Genomic DNA, 21682 nt, shown 5'->3' with positions numbered 1-21682 from the left:
CCAAGATTGTAGAAATCCCCCTCCCTAGTTTAAACCTGTACCACTTCAATAAAACAGAAAAAAACAAAAAACAAAAAGACCAGGAAGAACACATTATTTACATTTTATATTTATAAGTGTGAAATGCTGAAGTCAGTCAGCTTTCGTTTTATTGTTAACTCCCCTTGGGTTAATCTTGGAACTATTAAATCCTTTCAGCTACATCATGTAATCTTTATCAGCACAGCAGATGGTGTTTGCTGAGTTGCTGGAGGGAAGAAATCAAGTAAGTGGACCTTTAAAAAAAAATCAAGCATTTGTTTGGTTAGATCCCCACTAGGTTGCTATGAGTGGGTGAAGACCCAATCCAAAAACAGATTGACAAAATCACGGTTTTGTTTTGAAAAGGATAAATGTAATTTTATTTAGGACGTGCACTTGTTTTGAAAGGACTAACCGGAAATGCAGGGTAACTGTCGGCTGTATGTAGCTGAAAGCTAACGTTTTGTCGCATTTCTTCGCCGCTGTTTTCAGTCTGTCTGCTATTTTGGTATTTGTCTTCGTTTGAAGAGTTTGTCGTTGAAACCCCGGGTTAAAGACATCGAGCTGACTCTGCTGCTGAACTCGGTAAGACTGCGAACAGTGGGGTCAGTTTTACAAGTTAGCTACAGCTTGCTAACATACATTAGCTTTATGTTTGCTTTAATACTGAGTGGAAGTATCAGGAGATGGATTTCTCTACAAGACCCGTGAGGGTCTGCTTCCTAGTGGGGGAGGTCTAGTTTTCAGTCATGTGTTTATAATTAAGGGGTGACGGGCCTGTGCTGTCTTCTGCTGTGTTTTCAGATCACCTTGACTGTGCTTCTCCTCCTCCTCCTCACCTTCTTCAGTCTCTCTGGGTGTGGGTGACACTGGCTCTGTGCCAGTCCTCCACAGATGAAGATGTCCCTGGCCCAGCGAGTGCTCCTCTCATGGATATTTGCTCTGATCTTCTTGATCCTGCTGGTCCTCAAGCTGGACTCCAGAATCCACTGGAATTGGTTCCTAATCTTCCTCCCTGTTTGGACCTTTGACAGCATCCTCATCCTCATGCTGATAGTGAAGATGGCAGGCCGCTGCAAGCCGGACTTTGACCCCAGGGAGGGTGAGCAGAGCTTGAAGAGGAGGCTGTGGTACCTAACAGCCCTGCTGCTAAAGCTGGCCTTCTGCCTGACTCTGTGCTCCCGCATGGAGGGGCACACAAAAGTGTGGATCAGTGTGGTCTGCATCCCTCTGTGGGTGCTGCTGGGTGGAGCACTGGTAGAGCTGGGCTACAGCGTCTTCCACTATAGGAGAGACTGAAATTGCCAGAATGTGAACTTTTTTTTTTTTTTTTTTTTTTAAATACTCAGGCATCTGTGACGAAGGATACATCACTGAAGGAAGATGCTGACCTTTATTTAAAACACTGTTCCTTTGCTGTAAGTGCAGACTCACTGGGTTAGTGACATCTACACTCTGGGGCACGCAGGCTCTGCTTCACCTTCACCTGCTTCAGGCGGCATCAGAGTGTTATTTTGGGACATGTTTTTGGACATGTGTTGCTGCCTTTTAGCTCATTTTTAGTCATTAGTAAGGAATGGATTAAACTTAAGAGCCAGGTAAAAAGTCTGGCTGATCAAACATGTGCTACACAAAACATTGATCTTAACTTTTCTACATTAGCTGCACTCTGTCAGCAACAGTTTGAATGTAGATGAGAACTTCCCCCATCTGCTAATATTAAATGTAATTTGCACTGTACAAACTGCTGTAGACATCTTTTTGAAAGCCAGGAAAAAATGTCACTGTTCATCATTTTGTCGGCTGTTTTACGTCATGTTTGCAAACAAAATGACCCAGGGAGATTTAAGAGTAAGTGCAACCTTGCTGCAGGTCAGTATTTAAAAGTCTTTTGAGCCTTCATAGCAGGAAAAGGCTGAATTCCAGGATGCAGTGTGTTTGTGGTGTCTCTGGATGAAGAGACATGAAATAAAATTATAAAATTCATGATAGAATTTAATAATTTTTTAAAAATCCAGTCATCTCAGAGTGACTGAGATATCTACAGCTGACAAGTGAAGCCGATGTCGAAGTACGTTTAACCTGCATTCTTTTTAATGGCCACCAGGGGGTGATATCTGTGGTTGCAAGAGCACTTCCAGTGCTACAAAGACTGTGTGAAAATGATTTAGACATAACCTCTGTTTCAGGTTATATTGAATAAAATTGTAAATTTGGGCCATCTATGTGGATTTTCTGGACACGCTCATTGGCTAACAATTTGTGATTGTGTGCGAGTCCTCCTCCTACTACACTAGCTGTGTGTCACACTCCTCTTATACACCTTTGTATCCTTTATTGTAACTTGTCCAGCAAACCTATGCTCCAGATGCATTTTTAGGAACCTAGAGATCCTGCAGCACAGCATACTGATTTCCAGGTCAGGAGGGTGTATTAGATGAGAAAATAAAAATTTAAGTTAAGAAGGTGCTGCTTCCTTATGCTCCAAGAAGTTGAGATTCTCGTGTTTGATTTGGCATAGATTTTTCCTGATGTAACCCTTCAATTTATCCACATTTGGGATTCCTTCTGGACAACAACACCACAGTGCCACCTCTTCTAGGATCCAGTCAAGTTTTGCTCAACATGGAGCCAAAAGCAAGCAGTGACTTATTTTTACTGTTTTTCTCTGGTGGGAGGGGCTTAGAGTTCACACTCGCAGCATATTTAGAATACATCCTGCCATAATCGGAGGTTTCTTTTTGACCCTTCCTTTAGGGGGTCATCTGCCTCCATCTCATCCTATACCTATCATCCTGCCCTCTCACACAAACTACTCATTTGTAATCCTGTCCTGGTCACTCCCAGTGAAAACACAAGCATCTTCACCTCTTCTCTTGACTTTATGTAACAAAACCATCTCCAAACCATTATAACAGGTCTAACTACTATCTTAATATCCTTCTGCTCCACCCCTGCCTCCACGCTCTTCTTTACCTGCCTTGTGCCCTGACTGTTGCTTTGCATGCCTGACCCAGCAGCCAGAAAGGCAAATGACTGTGACCTCATTGATACAAAACACAGGCGAGACTTTTAACGTTGACCAAGTCAACATTTTGAACCATTTATTGAGAGGTTCTGATCAGAGTATAAATCACACTACCAATTCTTAGGAAATAAAATGTATTTACAACAGAATTTTCACATACATCGGTTTCAAATAAAAACAGACAGTAAATGATATAAATAAGTTCTATGGAAAATAAAACCTGTCTTACAAAAAATATATGCAATTTCTGTATACATTTTCTCACATTGGTGCTAATAACATCTATACTGTACAGTTTTGGTACATACAGTATCATTTACAGCCCTGTGTGAGTCCAACAGTCCAGTCTGAAAACAACTACTTGCTCTGATATGAAGGTTTAAAAATAACAAACCTCCAAATCGGCATGAGCAACGATAAACAGATGATTTGAGAGAGATCACAGGGATCTCCTTGATGTCTCAAACACTGAACAAAGGTCGTTCTTACAGCAGGGGAGTACGGATGGTTGTTTTCAGACTGGCGAGACCAGTACCTAAAATAGGTGCTTTAAGAGCGAAGCTAAGTAGTGCACAGGCACTGACACACGGGGTCACATAACATTTTATATAAAGCCTACGTACATCTGCTAACAAACGTGAAGTGAGCTACTTAGCTTACATTCTTAGACCTTGTTAAAATACCTGCAGAGCGCACCCTCGTTTCACTGCGTCACAGGAAGTCTGGCAGTGTCAAAGCAGCTTTCGCTCACTTTTGTGGGATCTGAAGTAAGGATGCACTTTGAAATATTTTACCAAAGCCTTGGCGCAAATTGTACAGTAAAAAGAAAAAAGAAAAGAAAAAAGGAAAAGAAAAGCAGACTAGACATCTAGACATTCATATTAAGAAGTCTTTCTGTGTTTGGGGGGTGTGTGTTTTCAGGGGCTGTTTTAATAAGTGCTGCTGTGGCGCTGTATCCTGTAGCGCTGACCCGGGCTTGCCCGGCACCGAGTCCTTTACTTTTGGTCCTTTACAGAGCGCAACTGTCCGACTGTCAGATGCAGGCTTAGACGAGGAGCCTCGAGAGTCACTGTGATGGTGGCTCTTGGGTCTACTGTCCGTGAAGGAAAGAGCCAAAGTTTGATGGGCCTCCATGGGTTTAAAAAGGTCAAAGGTGACAAGTGTCCGTGGTTGTTTGTGTTCTAGTTGGGCAGGACCAGAAGCAGGTTTCTTCTTCTCTTCTTTGCTGCTGACATCTCTGTCCTTCTTTACTTCTTTCTTAACTTGAACGTTCGCAGGTTTGTGAGTTTTTCCGTCTTCTCTCCCCCATTTTCCCAGCGCGCTGCTGTCTTTGCCCTCCCTGTGGCCACTCTTCTCCTTCTTCCCATGGGAAGACTTGTGTTTATGCGTGCAGGAGTCTCGAGCCTCCTCTCTGTCTGGCCGTGGGTGAGCCGCAGCGGGCGTGCTTCCCCGGTCCTTGTCATGCTCCTTCTCTCTCTTGACATGGGATTGCGTTTTTGAGTCCCACTCCTTGGCCCACTTCTCGTCTCTCTGAGCTGACGGGTTGGTTGGCGCGGTTTTACCGCCCTCTCTCGTCCGTTCCTCTTCCTCTTTTTTCTTCATCTGCGGCAGTATCTGCGTCGTTGTGCAACCCTCTCGTCCTCCCTCAGTCTTAACTTTCTCTTGCTCTCTCACCCGGTCCTTCTCTCGCTCTCTGTCTTTCCCCCTGTCTTTTTTATCCTTTTCCTTCTCTTTACTCCTGTCCTTTTCCTTCCTCTCCTTCTCTTTCGCCCTCTCCTTTTCATCCTTCTCTCTTCTGCCTTTATCTTTGTCCTTTTTGATTTGGGGTGCGTTATAAGTGCTCAGTATACTCTCTTTACTTTTCTCTTTCAGGCCCTGTCCTGATGTTTTGTGCTGCCTCTCTTCTTCCACATCACTTTCCTTCCTAATCTGCTGTGATGGCTTTGAAGGGGCACTATCCGCTCTGTTGCCCTCCTCGTGGTCCATCTGCAGTGTCTGACAGGTGTCTGCAGCTCCTTTGCCTTCCTCTTTTACATCTTCCTCAGCTTGAGGTTCCATTAGTGTGGGACTGAGTGCAGATTCATCTCTTTCTTTCTTGACCAAAGGTAGTGACAGTGCCGCTGACAACTCCTTCACGTCAGCTCTGTTCTCTCGCTCTTCCTCATTGAAAATCTGTGTCGGAGTGCCTGGGGGTGCCCCCTCCCATTTCCCCGTGTCCTCCTCATCCTCCAGCTTCGTCACTGCCTTTACAGCAAGGTCACACTCAGTCGCTTCTACCTCCTCCTCTTCCTCCTCTTTCTTAATATAACATGTTACTTCTCTTGGTGAACATGTCTCCTCTTCCTTAACCTCCTCCTCCTCCTTCCCTTCATGTTGGTGATACTGTTTAAGTCGGATATGCCAGGCCAGACTACAGACAGCAGACACCGTCTTGAATTGGTGGACAACTCCTCTGGGGATGAAGTAGATGTCATTGTGGTAGAGTTGGATACGGGCGTATCGGATCCCCTCCCTCCTGAGCTGGTTCAGCTTGGCGTCATCGATCCACTGCACACACTGTAGAGACAAGGACAGGAGCACATGACATTCAACAACCCCTCAGAGAGAGTGAAAACATGCCTGCGGTGATAGCAGATCTGTGTTTTCTTACACTTAAAGCAGCATTAGGCACTCTTTGTGAAGGTTTTTTAAGAAAACCCCCAACAGTTTTTAATGCAGTCATAACAAATATATTAGAATACATTTGCTTTTAACACAACAAGGAGAAACAGCATGATTAGAAACACACTCTTCAATTTTCACTTACAAATGAAGTGTTAGGGTTTTAAATATGGTCTCAACAACCAGAGTGCGCAAATATATTCACGAACAGTTCTGCTGGTGTGCACAGGGGTGAGGTGAGTTAGTCCCACCTCACATATCCCATTTTCAGGAACCGGAATTTTGGAAGAGCTTGTTATCTAAAAATGAAGCAAACTCATTGATTTGTTTTGCTGTTAATTTGGTCAACTGAAGCAAATCATGAGAGCTTCTCAATGAACAAACAACTTGCTATGAACTTATTTGGGTGAACGATCACTGATACAATTTTTGGTCTAGTTGCCAAACAGTTAAAAGGTGGAGAGAAGAACAACACCCTGTCTTTCATCTGCCAATTGCCAGAGCAGACATGTCATATGCAGAAGAGGAAAACATTAGACTCCACAAGGTGCAACTGAAGGCTGTAACGCCAACAAAATACACGCCAGCAGCTCAATATTTAAGATTCACAATGCCAGAGCTAAGTTTAGCACCCTGTCAGTGTTAGTTTTCTGTTAATTTAAGTTAATTTTTAGCTTTAGAGTGACACTCATGGGCATAGTGAGTGTCTTATCAGCAGTATCCACTTTAGTCACCTCCACACTTTTGTTTTTTAAGTTTGGCAGCTTATAAAAGCCTAGTTTTAGGTTCTATAATTTTGAGTAATGCATCCCATCTGACAGAAAGCTTTTTGTCATTTTCAGTGTTTTTTTTTTAGCAGACAGCTGACAAAGAGGCACCGTCACACAATAAAAAGCCAACAGAGAGCTATGAACTGTTTCCCCTCCACTGTGGGTGAGACTTATTGATGCTCAGTGTCCATTAGTGCAAGATCTGAATTGTGTTTTACAGGTTAATCATTTATGGAGTTAAATTCTCCCAGAGGAAGACCACTGAAATAGCAAATTAAAACATCTACAGTTGCCCCGGGGAGGGAAAAATTGGGGATATTCCAAAAAGCCAGCATATGTGTTTTATAGCCAACAACCAAGTCTGACTGCTGTTCAGTGCAGAACAGGTGGTGCACTCTGTATTTATCCGACCTTTTAAATTACTGCTGCTGATTTTATGAGCTATACAGTGTGTTGAAAGATATGGGCTGCAAATATAGGCAATCTATTAATTATTATTTTTTATCATTTTAAAATTTATATTTGCACACTTTTTAAAGAAGGCGTGACCTGAGAGACAAAAAAAAAATTTATTTATATCTGGCATGTACCCCTAGACACTGTTAAAAACGCCGGCCCACCTGAGAGAGCGGGGGTTCGTGGAGATCCAGCTGCAGCCTCATAACCACATCTGGAAAATCTCCTGCGTGGAAACACACAACGTCTTTGGTGATCCGCTCAGGAGTGTCGCTGCTGTAAAGAATACACACAACGTTTGTCATCAATCTCTAATCAGCAAAGAAAAAGACCCAAAAGCTACTGTAGACATATTATTATATAATATCATGATATTTGGAATTAACAGCACATCAATAATAAGCTGACCTTGACTGTAAATGTCAGTATTTTACATTGCCTGTCTTGACTGCTGCCGTTTTACCTTCATAAAATTTGTAACCATCTCTGTTACTCCAATATTTAATAGTTCTTATACAGATGTTTAAGTGATAAGCTTAAAAACATAAGAAGATGTCACTTTGAACTCACTCCTCTCCACAGCGCACAGCCTTCAGCACACCGACAGCTGCAGTAGTTTGCCTCTCAAAGCCCTGACCGATGTGGTCAGCGTGAGCTCTCGTCCGGTCCTCAAACAGCATCTCTCTGGGCTCACTGGTTCTAGGAAGGTACTGCAGGTTCTTTATCTCATTGGTGGACCTGAAATACATTTATTTACAAGAGTCACAACAAATTCGAGATGTGCAGGTACCCCTAAAAGATAAATGCAGCTGCTTTAAAGACAGGGCGAACACACCTTTTCCTTTTGAAAGGTGATTTTGGCATGTCTGCCATAGGTATCATCTGTTCTCCAGGTCTGACCCACATGATGGGGCCGTCGTCACTCTCTGTGGGGCTTTGCAGCCGCAGACTGGAGAAAGTTCCCCAGGGCAGGGTCCGCTGCACAAACACAGGACGAGAAACGTTGGGTTACATAACACCTCGCAGCACTTCACAGGCAGAAGTTAAACAGATGTTGACACGCCACTGACTCCAGAGGTGTGCACAAATACAGACGCAAGCAAACAAACCTCCAGGAAAGGAGACTTCTCTAACATGCTGATGAACTCGGGAAAGTAGTCTCCGACCTCTTCATCCACAGCTCCGACCAGACTGACCTGCCGCATGGCCCCAGCTCGGTATGTTCCCTGGGAATAGGTCCGCTTCACCTGCAGGAGGCGCCGTAGAGGACACAGATTAGACCCAGCAGGTAATAATAAATCTAAATGTTAACCTGACATGCTGTTTTACTGCTGCACAAGATGCTTTTAAGTAGGGCTGCCCCAAATGATTATTTTGATAGTCGACTAGTCACCAATTATTTTTGCGATTAGTCGACTAATCAGATCATGCATCCATTGGACATAAAACGTACAGCTTATTGCACCAGCATGCATCTGCTCTTATATAACTATCATTAGCTTACAGCTTTAAGTGTTTAAGATATGTGCTAACTAAAAATAAAGGCAAGATGATAGTTTATTACATTTTAATGAAATTTACAGATTGTTTTGGTGAAGTTTAATAAACTCAGCCGTCTGCTCCTTGCTATCTAAAATATAACAGGACACCGGAGTATATTCTCGAGCATCTCACACTTCTGATAATCAGCTGTCTGCTTGACGTTTATTCAGCTGTGTGAAAACTATAACTTTAATCTCAGCCAAACCGATTTACTCAGGAACAAATAAAATACTGAAAAAAGCCAAACAATAAGATTTTTAACTTATCTAGTGACTTCCATATCATGTTTAACCTGAGTAGCGAAAGATGGCGGTGGTTTGAAAACGATTTGCCCATCGGGTCTAGTGAGCCTTGCCCCCGGCTAGCTATCGAGCTAGTGGGTAACAGACGTCTCCGAAAACGTCGCAGCGCTTTTGAAAATATGTGGTGTCTTGATAAACTGAGCAGATATTTGAGGTTTACACAGCTACATTCTCGTCCATAAATATGTTAAATGTTTATTTTGTGACCCAGAAAGAATAATAAGAGTAATATTAAAACTAACTAGCTGCCGCCATTGTTGGAAACTGAGCAGGGCCACGCTATGAATTCTGGGATAAGTTGGGCCACGAAGTATACACCCGACCCCTCCTTCAAATCTGGGCAAACGAAGGGCATATTTTCTGGAGTCTTCGAATTTGGACATTCTTCGTAGTGTCACTGTAAAGTAATTGGCCTACTAATGCGGGCACAGGAGGATGCGGTTCCTGAATTTAGACACAGCTACGATACAGGACACCGCTTCTTCTACTTCGGGGTTTAACGGCAGCTGGCATCCTTGTACATGCAGTGCTGCCATCTTCTGTTTCAGTCCGTTATTACACTCTTAAATCCTACTACTTATTCCTGCGTCTTTTGGGATCTTGCAAAGCTTCAAACGACGCGTCGACTATTAAATTAGTTGTCGACGATTTTGACAGTCGACGTAAACGTGACTAGTCGACTAATAGTGGCAGCTACTTTTAAAACATTATATACACCTTTTATAGGCATGTTCATCTAGCAGCTGAGGCTAACACAGTCTATGCATTCGTAACATAAATGGAGGAACCCTTCCACTTCACCTGCCCTTAATAAAGCCCTCATTAAGAAGACAAACAGTATTAAGAGGACAAACAGTCTGGCAGACTGAAGACTTAAAAATCTGTAACACAAAGAAAAATGCATGGCACAGACATGATGACGTACAGCACTTCATAAAGCTTTATCATTTGTCACAATCTGCCACAAGGCTGTTTGTTTCCTTCCTGCATCGTAATGTACCGCAAGTACTTCTACTTTTAACCCCTAACTAATCATTAAGGGTTTGTAGTGATAAGGTTTTAATGATAACATTAACATTGCATTAACAAAAGATTCAACTGGATTTATCTTGGTGGAAATTTTAGAGCAGAAGATTTGTTTATTTAGTAAACATATGTCAGAATATGTCAACAGACCATAAACAGAGGATGTTTATATGATAAATACATTACACAGAGATAGTACAGGTAATCTCCCAGCACACTTTTCACACAAAGAGTTTAAGTTCTGTTCTTTGAGACAGCCAAACAGCGATAGCACTAATTTTCTATTGTAGGGGGGATTTTTTTAACCAAAATGTAATTTGTTCTGTCACAACAAAGTCAGCGCTTTCTGGGTTTTTCTCTACATGATTTTTGGAACAAACAATCTTTTTTTCTGCATTTGATGCTGTTCTTTGTTAGTGGATTTATTTTCCTGCTGTATTTCATTATTATTGATAACTCCTGTAATACTTACGGACACTAGAAATGCACTCATTGGCCACTTTAATAGGTACACCTCACTAGCACCAGATTGGACCTCATTTTGGCTTCAGAACTGATTTAGGTTTTGGAACAAGGGGCTGGAAACATTCATCAGATTTTGGTCCATATTGATAAGATAGCATCACACAGCTGCTGCAGGTTTATTGGCTGCATTTCCCAAAGGTGCTCTGCTGGATTAAGATCCATGGAGGCTATTTGAGTACAGTGAATCCATTGTAATGTTCAGGCATCAGATGGGTACACTGTGGTCATAAAGGCTTGGACATTGTCAGTAACAATACTCGGGTAAGCTGTGGAATTAAAAAAAAATGCTTAGTTACTACTAAGGAGACCAAAATGTGCCAAGAACCTTCTAAACCCTAAAGATGGTTTTGTTGGAAAATCCCAGAAGATCAGCAATGCATGTGTCTATGTTATGCATAGAAAGTTTTTACCCAGAGCTGAAGAGAAATCAGCTGCATGGTGATAAATTAATTATTTAAAGTTATTTTATTAATTGGAATATTATTCACTGAACCATAAAAGTCATTCTGCTTATCAGACAGTTAAAAATGGCAGGACACTGCATAGATTTCTGTCAAATAATAAAACAGATTCAACGTCTTTAACTCCACAGGAGCTAATCTTGCATACAGGTGTAGTTAACCACCAAATGGCCATTAACCAGGAAAAACGGTGTTTACACAAAGGGGAAGACAGTTAAACATCCTGCAAGGGCTAAATAACAGCGTTAGAAATTACAATCAATTAACGCAGCCCTGTGGTTTCAATGTCGAGGTGCAAACCATTAACTAAATGACCCTAGCTTGTAACCAGCAAAGAACTTTTCACCCATTTCCTGTCATCTCTCCTCTGTTGTCTTACCAACCACAGAAAATTAATGGAAATGCATAAAACAGCATATTCTAGAAGTACATCTCCATGCATCACACCACAAAGCGAAGATGTGATAACAGAGGGAACAGGAGTTAGACGATTTGAGTATTTATTCGTTTACAGGTAAATGTGTTAAATGTAGGGCTGGGCGATATGGCCTAAAATTCATATTGCGATATAATTTGAAGCACGTGCGGTAACGATATATATCACGATATATTCTTTTCTTCTGTATAACGTATTTTCCACACTAAAAATCCTTTAATTTTCTCAAAAATCCAGAGTGTGCCTTATGTATGAATTCTGGTTGTGCTTACTGACCTCGAACCGATTTCTGCGTGCAGAAATCTGTTAAAAAATGTTTTAGTACAACTTTGATAAGACACACTGCTTGATGGATTGTCAGAGCATTATGGCTGCCGTAGTGAAAAGCTTCGCGAAGTAATCTGGGTCCAAAACGCCGTCAACTTCAGGTCCCAAAGTCAAACGAACACTAAGAGTTAAAAACGGTCTAAATTCTTTCACCTTTAATTAAATCATCAGCGTTGCTGCTTTATCGGGTGTAACAATTAAGTTTTACATCCAGGCATCCATGAAAACAGAATTTATTAAATTTAACGGAGTTAGAAGTTAACAGGAAGTTACCTCGCTAGTTTACACCTAAACATTTCATACCATGTTCTGAGAGATTTTTGAAACTAATTCAAACGTACAGCTCTGCTACCACTTCCAACATAAATGAAGACAGAAAACTAAACAGCAGTGGCGTTTGCAGGGTTACTGAAGTTGGACTACCTGGTATATAATGTTGTGCTACGTGATTGCTAGCGACACAGCTATGTTAGCATAACATTAGCACAGTGAAGCTGGAGGATGAACGCCAACTTTTTCTCCACTCGATAAAAGTTAGCGCGAGGGATTCTGGTGGTTAGGGACAAATGCAATCGCATAGCAGGATACTGTACACGGGCCAAACTTCAGTCAGGAGAACAACTGAGATTGTTCATCCACAATAAGAGGTTAGTTATTAATATACTGCAACAACATGGGAATAGAACAGCTGCGAGAGAATTCAACATTAATGAATCAATGTTACGGAAGTGGAGGAAGCGCAGTTTTTGGTTTTCCCCATATTTCAAAAGTGCTTCATCTCTTTGCTATGACTGTCGCCCGCCATAATTTGCAGATGATAATGGTTTTAGCCGCTGCGATGCTTTCGACCAAAACAGGTGCAGCTTGATGACATCATCAACATGTGCTATCGCGATAGAGCGATATAGTCAAAATCTCTATCGTTAGCCAAATTTATATCGTTTCTATCCTATATCGTTTATATCGCCCACCCCTAATTAAATGTTTAAAAAAAATGTTCAGCATAATGTGCAAAGATTTGCAATGAGGGAACGTGTAATAGCTAAACAAACCAAATGTTCCCCTAAAACATGTTCTCACCAGCCAAAACCATGTCCACTAAAACCTTCAAGAATCTGTATCCCATTTTTCTTTTATTAAAAGATTTTTTTAATGCATTTTTCACTTTGTTAACTATGTAAAATGATTTGAACCCAGAATAAGTCACATCATAAACCGTGATCTAAAACAGGGATTCCTAAAGTGTGAACTGTAGACCCATGTCTACTCGGTCTGTGACACAAAGCACTCTCAAGTCAAGCTGTGCAATAAAACACGTGTAATACTACAATCCATTACTCCCACATGTGAGCTTAGTCTCTGGAGAAACTCCGACATGTCTGACAGCGACACGGCCGCGAGTACATCGCTCACTTTACTCAGGGGGGCTTCACCATCTCACTGTGCCATGAATACAACGACAATAAAGGCTTCCTATTCTATTATAGTCAGCTGAAAGCATTTTTTAATAGTATGTAAGAAAAAAAATCACCTACACAGTTCACTAGAAAAGAGCTCTCATTATTCCTGTTTTCAAATCAGGGGGAGAAAACAGCTTCTCATTTCCAATTTTCATTTCTAATTTCCACAGAGGTAGCAGCTCAACAATTACTGACACATTCAGAGGATAATAATCTAATTAAATAATTGTTATGGCTAAAAGGGAGAGTAGTAAAATAGTAAGAAACAGTATCATTCAAGATCTTAAAGCATTTGAAGGCGATCTGTGTGTGACCTGGTTTAATTATTACTGCTTAAAGTGGGCCTTAAACCTACATCTTGAGACACTAAAGCAGGTATTGCACAAGGACAAATTCTTAGACCTTTTTTATCTTCTATATTAATGACATTAATGTGTGTAACACAGGTAATGGATTACAAACACATGCTGACACAGTTTTATTTGCATGGCTGCAGCCAAACTAACAAATTGCTTGGACCAGGAGGTACACTGCTTACAAACAGTTTCTTTGTGTTTGCAGTAACAAACACAATGGAATCATTTTGGTTTAACAACGATGGACAAATGCATAAAAAAAATTAAAGTAAATCTGAGCAGCACTGTTAAGAGCTGGTAAGCAGGTTTAGAGATTGGCTTCACCATATTGTATAACCTCCTGGCCTCGGGCATCTGCCTCTTATCAAACCACTTACATTTTTCTCTAATCACGCTATCAAAGTTCTGAAATCAGAGGCATTTCATTACTATTATATTTCTTAAGCTATAATTTTCTCTGTTTTATTAATTTCACAAATTACTGCAATACCAAAATAAAGGCTGGAGGACAAAAGTGCCCACAATACATTGTTGCACAGTTTCAACAGTTTTACAACTGACACCACTGAGGTAATATAACATGTATCAATTTACTGTCAGTAATATGTATCCTTTAGAGATTTAAGACATTTAGAAAGTCTAAACCCATCTTAAATGATGGCTAAAGAAGAACCAGATCTGTGACCATTAACTTTACGCTGATGTGTGTTATATTTAATGCTGCATGCTTGCATTTTTATTAGTTGCTCTGTGTTTTCTTACTCTACTGTGAACTTTCATGTTTGTAATTTGTTTCTGGGCTACATTGTTGCACATGTCACTTACAGACACATATCTTATATCTTTTTTTTTTGCCATAATATTATAAACAATGTATTCTCTCCTCTTTTACTCGGTTTCTTTGTTTGAGGATTTTTTGACTGATTTCTGATGAATAAAACCCATGTTAGAGTGAAAAAGGTTTTTTTCTGCATACAATTTTCACATAACTGTCAACTTAAATACATGATTTAGCTTTCTTCAGTCACTAGATTGGTTCTTTGGGTCTGAAAACTAGTTTTTAGCTTAGGTAGCTATCATTTTGGTGCTTCAGATAACATTATTTGCATACAAATTTAAAATAAAAACATACCAAAGGTGTTTTTATCTCTATTCTTTGTTAATTTGGTCAAATTTGTCAAAACGATTAGCATCAGGAGATGTCTGTGCATATATTTACTGAGGCTGGCGTGTCTGCATGGCTGAGAGCCAGCTGGTGGTGTGTTTGTGTTGTGCACCCTTCTGAACTTTTTACATCGTGCCTAAACTAGCACTGAACTAATAAAAGCTCAGCGGAGAACCCGCAGTGGAAACAAACTTGAAATAAACTGAATTGAAAACATGAATGGATGAATGAATAATTATATAAATAAATCCAAAATATAAAGCTACATCGCAGGTGCAGCAATTTGTTAAAAACATCTAAAAGCATGGAAATACAGTATATCTGGCAAAAACAGAGTTTGCTGATAATCCCAAACTGCTCCAATTGAGGTCTGGACTCTGGGGAGGCCAATCCATGGCTCATTGTGTGTGTTTTGCTATCCCATGTATGCTTTTTCTGCACTGGCAGTGAGTTTTGGATTACTGTCATGCTGAAAAATGAAGCCTTGGCAATCTGAGGCTTTCCAGATGGTATTGCAGAGTGGATCAAAATCTCAAGGTACTTTTCTGCATTCAAAGGTTTATGTTTACAAGATCCCCAACACCATGACAAAGCCTCCACCGTGTATTATAGATGGCTGTAGATACTCGTTTTGTACATCTCGCCTCCTCCATACATATGAGCCAAAAGTCTGGCATACCTCAGAGGCTTTTCTCCAAAGTTTTCAGCTTTGGGAATCACATTGTTCCAAAAATACGATTTTACACCTGTCAAACTGTGTTATCTTTGACATTTCAAAATTTGAGAAAATTTCTCATTTGATTCAACTAAAAAGACCTTCGGAAACCATGGAGAACTATTGCTCAAGACCACTTTAAAGATTACAAGAAAATCTGGCTCCTTTAAAGCAAAATACAAAGAAGTGGGGGCTGGCTCAATATTTTTGCACAATACTGTGTGATAACTCTGTTCCAGGATCCATATCATAAAGCAACATTAATCCCAAAGGAGATAAATCGGGAAAATCTGCTGACAGTTGCACAAAGTTTGGTTTTAGTGAGTCTAGCAACAGGATGAAATGCACCATCTGCCTTATGTTAAAGTCGTGATGCCAGACAAGCAGAAGCAATATCTGATTACAAAGCACTTGGAATATCAGTCCAATTGAGAAAGCGAGAGCGAAGGAGAGAGAGCCCTTGGAATAATTTTCTTCCCAGCGAGGGGTCTCTGGCATGAATAATTTTTATTTTTCTTGACCTAAATTGATTCCACAAAATTCTGCGAGCATGTTAAACTGATGGCTGAATATGAGCTGGATGTCCTTTATCTCATGATTTCTTCACTAAGACACTGTCAGTAAAAACAGATGCAGACCGATTACTGATAAAATGAAAAGTTAGGTCCTGGCACTTCTTCAGACACCCGAAACTCAAATTAAGAGTTAATTTATTCTAATGCATGGACCATGTTTTAAAGGAGCAATTCATGCCGAAAATTACACATATTTTTTGCTCTGGTCTGTAGTGCTTGGAGATGTATTTGGAGATATCTGCCTTTGATATAACGAAATGGAAATCGCCTACCTGAGCAAACACTGTTTTGAGTTATTTCTTATAGGAAGTATTTTCTTTCTATTGACTACATCCACCAGGCAAAAGCTCAGCTGACCTCATTTATGTTTCCATCCAATCTTGTTGTTGCTACCATGAAATTCTGGCCATGGGTAGGTGGACACTTCTTATGCAAAGTGATGCAACTTACAAGTTTAACACTTCATGTAAGAAACTTTTTTTTTTTGACTGACTGTAGAAAATGCTTAAGTGTCTGATTCACAACAAATGCTGTGCAAAAAATGTCTGATCTGTTTACATCTTGTCAATTTTGAATCCTCTGAGTAAAAAGGAATCTAGAACAAAACCAAAAGGAAACCTGCTAAGTAAACTGATAACAACATGACCTATGATCTGCTGAAATTCGGCCAGAAGAAAGCAAAAGCTAAGAGTTGTGTTTACCTGACACCTCAGGAAAAATATAAGTATCTGAAACACTGCTATAACCTTTTTTTCCTGTTGTTTTCAAGCACCTGAACTAAAGGTGTGAATCCACCTGAAGGTGCCCTTGAAGAGGTTTTCAAGACACACCCCATTCGTGCTCACAGCTCAGTTAGACCACTTGAAGACAGAAACACTCTGACAGCACGAGTCCCGAAAAGCTCTACCCAGTAACAGTGCGGACAAAGACTGTTGAAGTGGTGTTTCAGCCTGTCACTGTTTGAGCCTGAGCTGCTCACGCCTCCAGACTACAAAGTGACACTTTACAGTATCAAAGCAGACACTTGAGTATCCTCTCCTTTTCATGCTTTCCAGCACAGAAATAAAATTAAAAACCAAAACTCATTCTCACCTGAGTATGGAAGTTGACCATGGTGGTCGTCTCTATGTCCTTCTTCCCGAGCACCTCCATTTTCACTGGTGCGTTGGGGAACTTGTAGGAGAAGTAGTCCAGGAAGTCTGGGAGGTAGGACGCCGCTCCGTGGATGATTCCCATCACGAAACACGCTGCCTGGGCCTTGTCATCGCTGAACGACAGGGTCACAAATTCATCGGCGAAGCGCTGCATCTCTGCCGGAGAAAGGCAGGCCAGCTCCTCGTTGTAGGCATGCACCACAGACGCACCTCCGTTGGCCTGCTGCTCGATGTGAATCAGACGTCTGAACTCCAGGCCAGCCGTGCCCGGGGCCGGGTTGCAGTGCAGCGGGGAGCTGTAGCTGAGCCTCTCTCTGACCATGGAGGAGATGGAGGTGGAGGTAGCCGCAGAAACAGCAGCATCCTGGTGGTGTTGTGCGGCACTGTGGTTGAGACTGCTGCTGTCGCTGTTCACGTTAATCTGATTGAGCAACTCCGGCAGACCCAGGGACACCCCTGAACACACAGTCTGGCACGAGCGGTGGTACATTTTGGGTCTGCCTTGCCTCTCCTTCGTCCGCTCGCCATCTTTGTGCTTCTTTTTCTTCTTCTTCTTGAGCTTCTTCAGAAGAAGGTCTTCCTCCGAACCAGCCTTGGGCTTCTCCTTAGACTCTGTCATACAGACAAGATCGTGTTTAAAATGACAAGCAGCTTTTGCAGCCTGTAATCTCTAGCTAAACTAATATTACGAGTAAAGTTTACTTTGAAACAGCTGATCTTTTGGCAACTCTTCAAAGGTGAGTTCATTTGCTCTACTGTGTTATATTTCCATGTTTCTACATTGAATTTATGACATTTGCTTCCTTTTAAAACTGAAAACACTTCCAAAATTCTGTCATAATATCTAAAATAATGCATTTAGTCACATAGAAGCCACCTGCTTTTACATTTGAAATACAAAACACGTTTAAGGGCTTGAAATAACTTGAAATTATCCCCCCAAAAAACAATCAGTGCTGTAGTTTCTCACTTTCAGCTCCACTGCCCAATGCTGGATTTTATTCCTACCTTTCTGCGGAGAAACCACTTCTCCGTTTTCTCTGGTAATCTCGTGGACAGGTGGCAGTTTGTGATTTTTCCACTCTTTATTCTTTTCCTTCTTCTTCTCCCTGTCTTTCTCCTTCACCTGGTGATCTGAGGAGGGAAAACGAGAGAGGACAGCGAGGTGAAATGCTGCTGCATCCATGCTGGGAGACATAAGTGACGGACAAACAGCTCCACGTGTGTGTTTATATATCACCATCTGGGCCCAATAAACACTGGGCCCGAGCTACAGTAAATTATGTAATAATGTCTAAAATGTGTTTTTATGACCAGTACTGCTTCGCGGGTGGGTTTTAATTTGCCCATAAAGTGTGTGAGCGCGGTTCAAACAGGGCAGCCCGGCTGGGCTCTCCTACCTCTCTGTAGCATTTTCACGTCGCCGTTCTCGGGCTTTGTATGGCAGCTAGCTGGGCTCACTCTCTCCACAGCAGCGCCCGGGCTCTGCTGCGCTTCGCTGCTCTTCTCCTTGTGTCGCTTCTCTTTCGCTTTTTTTACTTTGTGGGGCGACGCGAGGAAGTTGCTGATTTTGAATATTTTCCGGACAGGGGTGGCGGGCACTGCGGCGGCGGTGGAGTGGCTCGCCTTGGCCGGGCCGAAACTCCATTTCGCTGGGCTCCCACAACTCTGCTTCCCGTTGTGTTTTTCCCCTGCGCACACCTCTCCGTTCAGTTTCCTGTGCTTCAGGCCCTTCTCCTCCACCCGGACCTTCTTTGGGGGCGGTGGGAAAATGTCGCTGGAAGACTGCGGACGACTCTCCGGCGGTCGCTTAGCTATCAGGGGTTTAGGGGAATTTGTTTTGCTGTTTGCTGCGAAATGCATGGAGTCCACGGACTCGGCCATCTTGGAAGTTTCTATTTTTTACGGTCAGACGTAACTGGTGCGTGAGAGACAGGCCGGGGGCGGGGCTTAGCGGGTTACGTAGGACGGAAGGAGATGAGAGCGCAGCAGACGGTAGCGTGTTTACGGGCTGCGGGACAACACTGCAGTGAGTGGAGGAGGGCCGCTGACAGAGGCGGCTTTATGGGCTTAATAATGTCACAGTGTTCTGCTTTGCTGGGCTGGACTATCAGCTTTACTCCTCCAACACGGGTGGAAAGGGTCGCAACTACCTTCATCCCACCGAAGAAAGAATTCAGTCATTTTTCAATTACCTATTATCAGAGGACATTGCAGCAGCCCCCAGTCTATCCGAGGAGCCAAGAAAAATTATTTTATTGTAATTTTTTAAAGTGTTCTGGAGCAATAGCTCCCCAGGCTTACTACTATTACCAAGGTCAATATAGCTAACTACAAGTAAATTAAAAACCAGGAGTGAAAATTTTACTTTTTAGATAGATAAAATAAATATAAATACTAGCCCTTTGAGAAAAAATAAATAAAAATTTTTTAAAATTATTTAAAATTAAAACTAACTGAAACAATTTTGCAAACTTAAAAAAACATTAAAAATAATATCAAAAAATCCTTAGCCTAAGTGTTTGTTACTTTGTTGTTATCTGTGCTCAATATACAATAATAATTAATGGAGACTTGAGAAAGTAATAGAAACTAAAATAAACATTTTCAAAACATAAAAACTGAACTGAAACAAGGAAACCCAATATGAAAATGAAATGACCTCAATTAAAAGCAAAAAGTCCAAATGAAATAAAATAAAGACTAATTAGAAATTACAAAACTACAATGACCCTGACAACTACTACTACCACTACTATTACTATTAATAAACACTTTAGTGTCAGTGCATGCAAAATAAAACGGATACAACGAAATTTACTCAGCTGTCATCTCAGTGTGAAACCCATAAAATAACCATTATGAAAAAAAGAGCCTTTCAAAGTTTTTCTGTGGACATTGGTTGCTTTTTCATTTTTTTTCCGATTTCCAGTCCAGTCCTTATACCATACAAAGATGAATGTTTTTGTTGTTGTTTCTTAAGCCACATAACACTGACCTATGAATCATTCAAGGATAAAAGGCACCATCACTGGGCCTCCATTTTAGCCACACAATATGAACTTTTATTGTGTATACATATAACAGAAGCTATTTTTAAATTGTATGTATAGGCAATTTTTTACTACCAGTTCGCTGCAATAAAAGGGAATTTGTTCACTTTCCTTTAGTTGAATCTACAAAAAAATGTCAAAGATAATAAAGTTTTACAGGCATAAAATAGTTTTTGCACCAACGAAATTAAACTTAGCATCTTTTGCAGTGTGTCCTTGAAAAATCTGAGGAAACTGGACAAGTGGAGGACCAAAGAAGAAGTGGCAGGGCTAAAAGAAATTATCGATAGTAGATGGACAAGTTGCTATACTGTATTTCCATTTTTATTCACGTTTCAGTAAATTACTGCAACTATGTCACCATAAATTACTAGTTTAAATTTTTTTTAAAGTTTTTTCATTAATTATGGGTCATGTCAGATTAGTTTTAACATGAATTTGCACACACTGTCATAGTTAGACTTTCCTGTCCAGACAGATATACAGAAAGAAGTATGAATTTTATAGTTTCGTGAGTCCATTTTGTTCATTCAACAACAAAAATGTTTTTAATCAGAATCATAATTTTGCATTTTTTATCTCTACCAAAAACATCTGTTCTTGTGGTTTGAAAATGTTTTTTTGTAATGACAGAAAATTCAAAATCCCCATAAATGCATTTATCTATGGGGTTGTAATAAAAAAAATCTGTGAAGGATTCACGTATGTTCTGTCTTTTTTTTTTTAAAATTGCTGTTTCTCCAAAGAGTTGAACACCTTTTTTAAGAGTTTTATTATCATTCTTCAATGCAGCGTTTCTTAAATTAAACTATTAGCACCCCCTAGTGGCACACTTGATTACTACAGTCATCCATCCATTCACTTCCGCTTATCCTAATCAGGGTCGTTAGGGCCGCAGGATTTTTTCCCCCCCCCCCCCTTTTCCTGTTAATTTAAAATATGAGTCATACATAATTCCTCATTATCAAGGGCGTGTGTTTTTTCTCCCATAAGATTTCGCCCTTGCTGGGGGCTATTATAAAGGTTTTAGAGCTATTATTGAACTGGGTTGTATGTAAACTTGTTTTCACTACTGAAAAAAAAAAAATCTGTCAAAATTTAATTATCTCAAAATCTTAAGGCACTGAGAAAATAACTTGAAACTTGAAACTCAAGGCTCCAAATGTCGACATTTGGAGACGATAATGTGAAATTTTGAGTATGACGAAAATGTTGTTTTTTTAAAATTTATGAGACATTTCTAGCATGTGCCAGCAGGTGGCAGTGAAGTAGTGGAAATGCACTGAAGGGCTTTTTATGAGTGTTTGTTTTCCTGTGGAAATCACCCTGCTCACTGACCCTCAGCACTGTGCCATCAAACCTTACTCATGTTGGGAGTGGTCAGCTGCACGTGTTTTCATCACTATTGCACAACAACAAGTTAGTCGCTAGTTTAATTAAATGCAATATCTAAAAACTATTATTCATTTAATGTCAATGTTGGGCAATTAAAATTAAAATGCTGTCTTTCGTCACATATTAATATTAGATGAAAGATATCTCTCTGTTATGGCACTAAAACATTTCAGTCTACATCCACTGCCTTGAAAGAAGAAGTCTTAATCTGTGCAGAGAGATCAGAAAGGTGGTGTACACAGTGTTCACGAGCA

At 40.7% G+C, this 21682-nt stretch overlaps 2 protein-coding genes across 3 annotated transcripts; one reads left to right on the top strand and one right to left on the bottom strand.

Annotated features, from left to right (window-relative positions):
- The first annotated feature begins 435 nt into the window (after positions 1–435).
- Positions 436–2246, top strand: tmem60 (transmembrane protein 60). 2 transcript variants are annotated; one of them, XM_006789501.3, is made up of 2 exons: positions 436–606; positions 826–2246. In XM_006789501.3, exon 2 carries the CDS (start codon positions 916–918, stop codon positions 1318–1320), a length of 405 nt encoding a protein of 134 aa, XP_006789564.1. In that variant the 5' UTR covers positions 436–606; positions 826–915; the 3' UTR covers positions 1321–2246. The 2 variants fall into 2 exon arrangements, with proteins under 2 accessions (XP_006789564.1, XP_087699175.1); XM_087843049.1 differs by having other exon boundaries at positions 436–626.
- An 863-nt stretch (positions 2247–3109) lies between these two features.
- LOC102796452 (lysine-specific demethylase RSBN1L-like) lies at positions 3110–18893 on the bottom strand. Its single transcript, XM_087843040.1, has 8 exons — positions 18381–18893; positions 17989–18114; positions 16919–17592; positions 8046–8183; positions 7772–7914; positions 7507–7674; positions 7101–7212; positions 3110–5605 (listed from the first exon to the last, which is right to left on the bottom strand). Exons 1-8 carry the CDS (start codon positions 18862–18864, stop codon positions 3926–3928), a joined length of 3525 nt encoding a protein of 1174 aa, XP_087699166.1. The 5' UTR covers positions 18865–18893; the 3' UTR covers positions 3110–3925.
- Positions 18894–21682: the final 2789 nt, after the last annotated feature.

The sequence above is a fragment of the Neolamprologus brichardi genome, chromosome 7, assembly GCF_056152115.1.
Source record: "Neolamprologus brichardi isolate AB-2024 chromosome 7, ASM5615211v1, whole genome shotgun sequence".
NCBI classification, from domain to species: domain Eukaryota; kingdom Metazoa; phylum Chordata; class Actinopteri; order Cichliformes; family Cichlidae; genus Neolamprologus; species Neolamprologus brichardi.
Note: the sequence above shows the minus strand (reverse complement) of the source record. Positions and strands in the feature narration are given on the sequence as shown.

Bases quoted from the DNA above. Each gene is read 5' to 3' on its own strand.
- LOC102796452 (XM_087843040.1), bottom strand. From the start codon at position 18,864: ATGGCCGAGTCCGTGGACTCCATGCATTTCGCAGCAAACAGCAAAACA. The intron at 7,675-7,771 runs GTGTGTTCGCCC...AATGTATTTCAG, and splicing joins TCACCTTTCAAAAGGAAAAG to GTCCACCAATGAGATAAAGA. The intron at 5,606-7,100 runs GTGGGCCGGCGT...TTGTCTCTACAG, and splicing joins ACGAACCCCCGCTCTCTCAG to TGTGTGCAGTGGATCGATGA.
- tmem60 (XM_006789501.3), top strand. From the start codon at position 916: ATGAAGATGTCCCTGGCCCAGCGAGTGCTCCTCTCATGGATATTTGCT.